Below are 11,251 nucleotides of genomic sequence, written 5' to 3' on the forward strand. Positions count from 1 at the left end.
ATATATATCTCTCTCTCTCTCTCTTTTTTATCGACAGTGCTTCAGCAAGTAGTTATTGTAACGCGCGCGCTTCATTTGCGAACGTTCTATACGCGCAGTGAGGGTACTACTACTGTAGTCTTCTCTCTTTCTCTCTTTCTTCATCTCTTTCTCTCTCTCTCTCTCTCTCTCTCTCTCTCTCTCTCTCTTTCTGTTTCTGTCTTTCTCCTTCTATCCAGTCTGCTCACGCACGCACGCTCCGACGATATTCGCTTTAGTCGAGTCTTGCTTTTCGTCCGCGCGCCAACTGTATAAACGTAGCTTGAAGAAATGTCGTGCGACGTTGAGAAAGGTACAGACCAAATCGAACGATCATTTTCAAAATTATTATACTTAACATCGATCGATTATTGATCATCGAAATGGGTGCTTGCTTCATATCGAGATTCGATTATCGGCGGGAGTTTTTAAATTTCTATTATATAAAGTGCTAAGGGAAAATATTTTTATTTATCGATCTATTGTGTTCATATTGATTCGTGTTCTTAACGATTAGCTCAAGATATTTGTGATTTATCTTTTCTTCGTTCTTAATAATTATTAAATCGGGTAATTTTAATTAATAATATCGATGTCTGTTCCTTTCGTTTTTTTTCTATCATTTTCTCTGCTTTTTTTTTGTTGTTGTTCTTGTTTTTGTTTTTCTTTCTTTCTTTCTCTCTTATTTTCTAAATCGAACGCAATGGTAGAAGGTACCTTTTGAATTGGGCGCATGCATCTGTCGTAATATCGAGGTGTAACAGAAATTCTGCTCACGCCGCTTTTCTCTCTCACATAGCCGCGGTGAAAGGCTTTATCTTTCTGTTACGAGTGTTCAGTCGTTAAGTTAAGACGCAACGCTAAGAATACTCGTTTTCCTCGAGATATCGCACTGCAAATGCCAGCATTTTAACAGCCATCGGAAAAAAGTTCTTGATCCTTTTCCTAACGATTTCTTTAAACTTTTTCTACAATACGAGACGAAGAAAAAGATTTATATATAATATATAACATAATATAACAATTATATATATAACAATTTATATATTTATATATAATGTATGTATATATAACAATTATAATAATAATTATTATTATTATATTATTATATATATACATATATAAAATATAGATTTATAATTATTTGGGATATAGCATTGATAAGAATATAATTCTTTTTCTATAACATTAATTCATTTCAAATAATATTAATTTTATATAATTTCGATTCATATAACAACTGTTTGTATGTATGTATATTTGTTCATATGTATGTATGTATGTATGTATGTATGTATGTATGTATGTATGTATGATGTATGTACACACACACACACACACACACACACACACACACACACACACACATGTGCACAAATTTTACGTATTTGTATCATTAGGTCCAATAATTATATAATCGATTTCACAAATATTATCCATTTATTCCAACAAGAATAAACTAATTGGATTTCTGGTTAATCTTTTCATTTTTTCAAGAAACGATATTTCTTCCAAAATGATTTAATTACTTGTAATATCTGCCAATTAATCATTTATTAAGAATATAATAATATATATATATATATATATATATATATATATTTGTATTTTTATAATCTACGTAAGTTTTTACAATATCAACTTGAGTTGTCTAAAATAAATATTTTCAAAATTGAAATGCCTCTTAAAAATGATTTCAAATATTATTTTAGCTGTAAATGCGTAAGAAGGAAATGAAAAAAAGAGAAAGAAAAAGAATGATTGACATAAGAGAAGCAAGCAAGGAAAGGGGAAAATACGTCCTTCTTGTGAAATGAAAGTGCTTTCAAGGTTCCTTAATCGTACACGACACATAACAGATAAATCCAATAATTCTGTCTGGAAATAAGTGGTCTTGACTTTGAAATAACTACAAGTTAAATACACATATATATGTATGTATGTATGTATGTATGTATGTATGTATGTATGTATGCATGTATGGATTCTTTAGTGCGTACATAAATGAGAGAGCCTACTTTTGCATAAATAATTCTTATTGCTTTTTCGTGTTATCGTTTAATCAAATAACGAAGATGTCTTCTTCGTGTATCAAATACCGATACATCAATATTGTCGTCTTTGTATTCATAGACTATAATCAATATTAAACGTGACTATTGATTTTAATAGCTCATTGCTTGGAATTGTCATCTGTGTGTGGCCTTTTGCGTTATTTATTTCGATTTCGCAATCAAACTTTGTTATTCGTCTTATAAATCGTCGCATAAATATCATATTTATTTAATCTTATTTTTATAAGATATGATGATTTGATATATATTATTTTAATTCTGAAAATGCGTCATTAGTGCAAACTATGATGACGTAAGTTTTTGATAAATTATTAGAATTTATATATATATATAATATATATAATATATATTATATATTTATAAATATATATATATATATATACATATAAGAATATGTATGATTGTGTTGTTTCCTTTAAAATTGTTTTGTTTTAAATTATTATATATAACCGATGTAAATCTCGCGATTTATAATCAAAAAGTATATTGCAAGCAGAACGTGCATTGCAAATCTCCTCAACGTTACTTCATATCTCGCTATATTTTGTATTCAAACGCAATTCAAACTCGAGGGAATACAGTCGGGTACTGTTTCTTGTTTGGCATCACGGTGCACAGTTTTACTCTGTTTACCACAGCATAATTACTTAAATGATCATCGTAATTGTAGAGACATATAACGAATGAAATTTATAACGGATTTTGACTTTCCGTTTCTCATTAAGAGTCACTAAAATTCACGAAATTAAACGTTAATGAGAGATCGATCAGAGAGTTAGTTGTGTTATAGATGAATATAAAAAAATTAGTAGAAATTAAAACCGTTTCAAGCACGGTATCGTCGTAATCAACGAATCAACATCGTCCATCCAGTATAAATCCAAGCGGATGCATGTTAAATTTATTCAATTCCAAAAATAAATAAATAATATCTCTCACGTACTGCGTCGCGTTTTAAGCGATACGTATATAAAACAAAAAGAAATAGAAACAAAAAACGAAGAAAAGAGAAAAAGAAAGGAAAGAAAGAACAAACGATCACTCGCCATTAAACATATATAAATAATCTTGTTCGTCTTTCAGGTACTGTACCAGAAAGTACAGAAAACGATCATTTGTTAGAGAATCGTAACGATATCCGTATGACATCCTGTTCAATTCTACCGGAACAGAGTGCTCAAAGGCATCATCATCATCATCATCATCATCATCATCATCATCATCATCGACGTCAAGCACGATATCAGCATGATAATTGTAGAAGCATATCGACCTATGAGAAATCGAATCGAAACGGGCCATTCGGGATCGTTGATGGTTCGAGTCACGATGTCATCTCAGGAACTCTTCCATCGATCGTCGTCAGCGACGTAGACGAGAACGACGAGGATCCACCGCCTTACAGCGCGATTGTGCCACCGGATCACGTCGGCTGGCCGTTCGTCTTCTCGACCCACATCCCGTATTCTGTGCACGCTACGCAACCCTGCATAACAGAGCCGCCTTTGGCGCCCTTCCAGATACCACCACCACCATCACCAATTTTACCACTACCACCACCATCACCATCACTACCACTAGCATCAACATCAACGGTACAACAATCCTCCTCCCTTCAACAACCCCCAACGACTCACCGACTCGAAACTCCTTCCCTCGATCGCACCACCCCAACCCTATCTTTAACGCCTTATCGGTTCTTCAAGTTTGACTCGCACCGATCCATCATACACCATCGTTCTTCGATCTTTACCGATAACGTATCCACGGGCAAAGAGGTCCAACGGAGATCACGAAGTGAGTATAGATTGTATACAATATCTATATATTTTATATGCTTTTATATGCGTTTATCCTTTCTAATTCTATGACATTATATTCGGTTATAATGTAAGATAGATTTATCATTGAATGAATTGTAGTTGTATAGTGATTTGATTCATGAATAATTAATTTATTACGATACTAAGAAAGAATAATAAATTGAAAACAAGGAATTATATATATATATATAAAGATGTAAAATATTATAATATATATATATATAATTATAATTTATATATCATATAAATTATAAAATATTATATACATTATATATAAATATATAAAATGTAAAATATATGTATATTTTAATATCAGGTTTGTAGATTACTATCGATCACTTCTAGCCGAGGAAACTTAAATTCATTTATAAATAAATTTTATTCAGTAATAAATTAATGAAGCAGTTATTCATTTATTAAAAATTGAATTGAACTGCTTGTTATATAACAGTTTTGTCGGTATTCAATAACAATATATTTTTATATCACTATTATAATTATTTTATACGACAACGATCTCTGCTTTCTAACGATAACATATCGACGTAATTTCAATATATTTTATTAATCTTCCTTTAGTTATAAACTTTATCAATGAAACTTTTATACTGTTAGACGTAATCGTTCTAAATAACGATTCCTTCTTATTAATGCGACTAACGAACTTTTAGATAACTTTCATAAGTTCAAATAGTTCGATAACCAGCTTTAAAATGGTCATATTTTTGATAGAATAAGAAAACTCGTTATCAAATCTTTATAGAAGCATCGTATCTTTATGAAGCATGAAAACGTTTCTTCATCTCGTATCTCCGTCACAATGACCCTATTCTTTTAGAAATAGAAAATTCGCAGACGCAATAAATATATTTTATTTACTGATCGAATATCATAAAAAATCTTACTTAATCAATATATATGTATTGTGTGTTTATTTAAGTTTGTATATGTATCTTTCCCTGAACGTCACGTTTACTCGTACGTTCGATCTTGACAAGAAAAGTTTTATTGATAACGAGACGAATCTTGTAAATATATTATATTCTTTTAATTTTCTCTTTACAGAATATGGAGGAATCTTAATCGCGGCTGCCGTTATTGTTTTTCTTATGGTATTGTCTTTGATGGTTAGATTTGTTATGGAAAGAAGTTTACGGCGACGATAGCGATTACTAATCCGGAAAAATAAATCCAGACGAATGTCATAGACAGAAAATAAGAAGAAAATCATCGCATTTCTCTGTGAGTCTTCAAAGATCAGCTATAAAAGGTCATCGAAAAATACACATGTATATAAATTGACGCTTCGAAATTACGTGATACAGAAAATACATTTCAATGATATGTTGTTTCTGCTTTTGTAATTTTTTGTTTTTTTTTTCATGGCTAAAACAATCAAAAACGAAATTCGATAAATTTATGATTATATTTTTCTATGTCAACGATCTAATATAATACAATTAAACTATACTTTTTTGTGTATTCCATCATCGGTATCAACCAAGTCCCTGTTCTTGCGAAAAATCTTTTCGCGTGTTAATCAATGAAATCGATTTTTGTCTAGATAGTTAATAAAATGAGAAGAAGAAAAAGATTTATCTTTCGAGTAGCAACACAAAAAGGTTAACCTTTCGAGTTTCTATTGATCTTTTCGAAAGTTATATATTTTTATATATGTATATGAATATATATATATATATATATATATATATATATATATATATTACGAAAAAATGTCTATATATTAACATGTAGTTATTTTTGCACGTATTATAGTAATAATATATTTGTATATATTAAGACTTCATTTGATAATATCAAAATTATATATATACATATATATATATAATATTTATCTTTTATAAATAATATCCTGTTTACTAATCAACATTATATCTCTTTAATTACATCATTTAATTAGTATTTACATTTAAATAAGACGCGAAAAGATTCACAGAATTCCAAAACATTTATTTTCTTCGATTTTGTTAGAATAGGAGGAGAAAACTACTCTCCGTTCTGGCTGATAAGATCTTAAAAAAAAAGAACAATGTTCCAAGAATACAAGTGGAACGATCGGTTCCGGCAGCTTGAAACTGTTAATTATTCGTTAAACGTGTTATCCGTTTAAAGTGGAAAGTTCATTTCTCTTATCGGTCCATTGGGAAGACGAGAAGACAAAGTCTCCTTGTAAGAGAGAAATGGAGAGCGAGAACGAGAGAAAAAAGGAGAAAGACAGACAGAGAGAGAGAGAGAGAGAGAGAGAGAGAGAGAGAGAGAGAGAGAGAGAGAGAGAGAAAGAGTAGAGAAAAAAGGTATGAGAAAACAGAGTCGAATAGAAAAAAAAGAAAAAAAAGATAAACAGATAGATAGATAAATAGATAGATAAATCGAGATGAAGTTAAGAAAATCACGAAGAAACTAGAATTATGATTTCGATGCGCTGATTAAAAATATAATACAAAATCGTTCTTTTAACTACGTCGAGAAAAATAAGAAAGCCGAAGGATAAGGATCAGGATATAGATGGAAGGAGACGAGAGTTAGGTGTTTGTCAACGGTTGTCGGTAGTTAATTACTTTACATGAAAGGAGCTTCCAACCCTTTCGCCGTCGCGCTTGAGACAGCTATGGTCCCTTCGTCCTAGCTACTCTCATCGTCTTGAGACACGTCTGTCATCCCTCCTCCGTTTCAAAGACCCAATCCTTCTCTTTCTCTCTCTCTCTCTCTCTCTCTCTCTCTCTCTCTTCCTTCCTTCCTTCCTTCCTTCCTTCCTTCCTTCCTTCCTTCCTCTTTCATCTTCATCCTCTCTCATCTTCCCCTCTCTCTCTCTCTCTCTCTCTCTTTCATTCTCCCTTTCTCTCTCTAGTTCTCTCTATCTCTCTTTCCCCCTCTTTCCCCCTCTTTCCTTCCCTCTCCCTCTCTCTCTCTTTCTCTCTTATCACTTGTGAGAGTTTACGAGCTCATAATTCGTGCTCGTGTTGTAAACGAAGTCTTAGCGTAGTACGACGGAAAATCTTCGTACGCGTTAACCCTCACACACATACTTCTTCGCGCACACACACACACTTGGAACTTCTTCTTTTTTCTTTCTTTTTCTTTTCTTTTTTTCTTCTTTTAAATTTTATTTCTCCGTAGAAAAGAATTTTATTGTCGTTAATAAGACGTTATGTTAACATTGGGACAGAAGTTTGTATCATAATTTTTTTCTCGTTTTCTTTCTCTTGTTTCGTTTATAAGAGATCTAAATTGCGACAAGAAAGAGAATTTTATTTTCTCCAAATTTTATTTCTTGCTTGAAAAAGATTTTTATTGTCGTCAATAAGGCGATAAGTTAACATTTGGACAAAAGTTCGTATTGTAATCTTCTTTTTTCCTTCATTCGTAAGAGATTTGAATTGCGTCGAGAAAGAGAATTTTATTTTTCCTAAAGTTTATTTCTGCGTAGAAAAAGGAAATATTATTAATAGTGCGCTAAATTAACAATGGAACAAAAGTTTATATGATAATTTTCTTTATTTTTCATTCTGTCTCATTTTGTTTTGCTTTATTATAAGAGATCTAAATTGTGCCAAAAAAAATAAGAAAAAGAGAAACGAGAATTGAACTACTCGTGGAAGAATATTATCGTACAATGGAAATTGGATTTAAAGATTTAAAAATACATTTTCGTAGAGACAATTTAATTTCTTCGAAGATCTGATCGAGTTAGCGTTATCATGACATTTATTTATTTATTTTTTTTTTCTATAAATTATTGTTTCTCTTATGTCGATATGAACTCGTTCTCTAACGTGTGTATGCTTTTTTTACGATTTATTTTATACTGATTCGCGACCATTATTTTTATACGATTGACGATTTTAATCGTTTAATAAAAGCCTTGTTATTTACTCCATATTTCCTAGTCAGTAACATGGTTATCGCGTTGTTTAATGTTTAACAAATATCGTTCTCTAAAACAATATTTGATTGTAAAATAAAAGGTTGTAAATTAAAAAAAAAAGAAATAACTAATGTTAGGATAGGCAAAGGAAGATATATTTTTTATATTGTTTGTTGTATTCGATTATTTACTTAATAAAGTTTTTCTTGTTTTATCATAGTTACAATTCATTTTTAAAAAGTGAATCCTCGAAACTTAAAAAATCTTAATGTAATTAACACTTTGTATATCCAAAATTTGTAAATATTCGATGTTCTTAATTGATTGATTGATTGAAAATCTACTCTAGAAAAAATGGCTCTAATCTCAGCTAACGTAATGTTAGAAACGAATGTTATTCAATTTTGAAATAAAAATTATATAGAAGAAAAACATTTTTAAATGTTTTTAAGAAAATTGCAATAATATTTTTTTTCTGATTCAGAAATAACGTTCAATGTTAATGTTATTTAACATGCGAATGTGTTAACCTATCCGTCGTCACCTTCGCGTTCCAAAGCGTATAGTCACACTAATGTACGCATAAACATACTCATCGGAAAAGTTACATTGAGTTTTACAATCGATAGTGATGACCGAACTTAGAAGTTCTCGTGTTTCCTTCAATTTCCTTTTTCTTCTTAATTGAACGATATGAAATCATTGCTAATATAATTCTTAATTTCGTATGCAACGCACGTATTTTCTTGTAAGGATATCAAAGCATTCTTTAAAAGCACTTTGAGATGTATTTATACATAACTATTACGTACTTACCTACTTACATATAAACGTGTGTGTATGTTTATGTGTGCACATATTATATATGTGGATATGTGTGTGTCATACATAAACACACACACATATATACATATATAGGATGTCCCCATTTTTCCGGCAAAACAATGTCAACATATTCTATGAATAAAAATACTTTATTACAAAATGATTCATTAAAGTATATATATATAATGAGTGTATGTCCGTGTGTGTATGTATATGTAGCCATACTTTTTCCTATAAAATAATGCCAATATATATTCGAAGTAAAAAGACTTCATTAAATAATGCTTTATTAATATATATATATATATATATATATATATATATATATATATATATATGTATATATATATATATATATATATGTATATATATATGTATATATATACGTGTATAATAAATGTTATATTAAAAGAATTATAATAAAAATACGAAATAACAAAGAAATAATTAAAAAATTAGAATTTTATTACATTTAAAATCTCCGATTGATCGATTTCCTTTAATTTCGTCGTATACAAAATTCTTTCCATTAATCTCTTACGCGCATTAATTCTGCTCCGATAAAACTTTCTTATTATTCTAAAAAAAAAAAAATAAAAATTCAGATGACGTGACGACTTGATCTCCGAGGACCAAGGAATTTGTACTCCTCGATCTGTCCATCGTCGAGGATAATGCTCATTTAAACATTGCCATACTCGTGTTGTATAATGTAAATATAGTAAACACTGCTTGTATAAATAGATAAGGTAAATACATACCACCAATTTGTTCCCATGCTACGGTATCTACGTATATACGTACTTACGTGCTTAAATCAAACGAAAACCGTTCTGTTGTTATTTCATATTTTTAAGCTTACATTTATATATCCACATACATACATATACATATATATATTTTTTTTTTCTTTTATTTTTATTCATTCGAATATGCTGACGTCGGTTTCGTCAAGAAAAAATAAAAACATAAAACAGAAAAAGAGAAAGAAAAAAGTAATGCGTCCACGTTACATATTAATAAGAATACACACGAAGGATGTTAATGCAAAGAGATTTATTCTTAACCGATCGATCGATCAATCGATCTATTGATTTAATATAAGAGAATGTAAGATAATAATGAAGATAATTACATGCGTGATTTGCAAGAAATAAGAGTCGTTTGTCTTTAGTTAGTTTTATTCTTTTCTTTCTTTATTCTTCTTTCCTTTTTCTTTCCATCTTTTTATTTCCCTTTTCTTTCTCACGTTAACTACTTACCATCGAGGACACGCGAGTGTATGAGATCGTTTACTGCACGGCTTATCTCGATTTATTCATGGATATAGTGACTGTAAGGCGGAGCGAATATACGTACTTTGCTCGGATATACGTTCGAGTCTCGGCTACGGTACGTCAATTTCCAGTCGACCGAGCACTTTTTAAGGGCTAACCACGATACAGTGGCAGGAGATGGACAATATATCGCAATATAGAGCTTCTGTCTCTCTCTCTCTCTTTCTCTCAGTCTCTCTATCTTTTTATATACGCGTGTATATGTGTATATGTGTGTATAGAAGAACGGTGAACCTTTTCCGAGTCTTTTTACCATTCCACTTTTTTTATCTCTCCTCTCTCTCTCTCTCTCTCTCTCTCTTTCTCTCTTTCTCTCTAGCAACTCATCCATCTATCCGTTTGTTCATCTCTCTCTCTCTCTCTCTCTCTCTCTCTCTCTCTCTCTCTCTCTCTCTCTCTCTCTCTTTCTATAAGAGCTAGAGCACGGCATAGGCAGCACGTTACATCATTCATACATGCCCGAATCTCATATCGGTTTCTGATCCTCCGGCTATCAACGGCCTTTGGAGGCCCTCGGCAACCGCTTTCTCTTCCCTCCCTTCTCTTCTATTTCTCCTTCTCTCTCTCTCTTTCTCTCTCTTTCTATATACGTATATATCTTTTCTGTGTTCTCTGTCAATCTAACTCTATTCTGCTCTGCCCTGTCCTGCTTTGCTCCGCTCCGATCCGCTCTGCCCTGCTCTGCTCTACTCTGCTCTGCTCTTATAGCGTTCTGTTTATTGTTACGTCGCGTTTATGCATGAACCAACGCGATTCCATTGTCACGGGCACGTGACGAAGCGTTCCAAAGAGGAACTGGAGGATGAGAGAGGAAAACCCTGTCCTTTTTGTCCTTTCTCTCCTCTTTCCACGGAAGTTGGTAACGGTGAAAATGGAAGCAGAGTTATTGGGCCAAAGCGGAAATCGATGGTTCGTTGATCCTCTGCCCTTCCGTGTGTTGTATATCGTAACTTTCTGTTGATACCGTTCAAAAGAGAGTTAGATTGATACATAAATGTATATATACATATACATATATATATATATGTTTTATGTATATATAATATATATCACATATATATATACATACATACATATATATATATATATATATATATATATATAATGAAATGATATGATGATGATATTACGATATCTATATGATATATATATATATATATTAAATCCTCATAATCAGATTGTGAAACGAATCGTGTCAGAATTTGTAAACTTTCAAGTCGACAATTTAATTAAATTCGAGAAAGACAGAAAGAAGGAGAGAGCGAGAGGGGAGAGAAACAGAGATAA

The 11,251-nt window shown here is 31.3% G+C and overlaps 1 protein-coding gene across 1 annotated transcript; it reads left to right on the forward strand.

The window, feature by feature from the left end:
* The first annotated feature begins 226 nt into the window (after window positions 1–226).
* LOC122636256 (protein BEAN1-like) lies at window positions 227–5,386 on the forward strand. Its single transcript, XM_043827279.1, has 3 exons — window positions 227–331; window positions 3,177–3,890; window positions 4,982–5,386. The coding sequence occupies exons 1-3, from the start codon at window positions 310–312 to the stop codon at window positions 5,080–5,082; spliced, it is 837 nt and encodes a 278-aa protein (XP_043683214.1). The 5' UTR covers window positions 227–309; the 3' UTR covers window positions 5,083–5,386.
* The last annotated feature ends 5,865 nt before the right edge of the window (window positions 5,387–11,251 follow it).

Source organism: Vespula pensylvanica, chromosome 21 (assembly GCF_014466175.1).
Source record: "Vespula pensylvanica isolate Volc-1 chromosome 21, ASM1446617v1, whole genome shotgun sequence".
In the NCBI taxonomy this organism is placed as follows: domain Eukaryota; kingdom Metazoa; phylum Arthropoda; class Insecta; order Hymenoptera; family Vespidae; genus Vespula; species Vespula pensylvanica.

Excerpts from the sequence above, each read along its gene's own strand:
- LOC122636256 (XM_043827279.1), top strand. The coding sequence starts at position 310 with ATGTCGTGCGACGTTGAGAAAG. Across the intron at positions 332-3,176 it reads GTCGTGCGACGTTGAGAAAG|GTACTGTACCAGAAAGTACA; the intron begins GTACAGACCAAA and ends TTCGTCTTTCAG. Across the intron at positions 3,891-4,981 it reads GGTCCAACGGAGATCACGAA|AATATGGAGGAATCTTAATC; the intron begins GTGAGTATAGAT and ends TTCTCTTTACAG.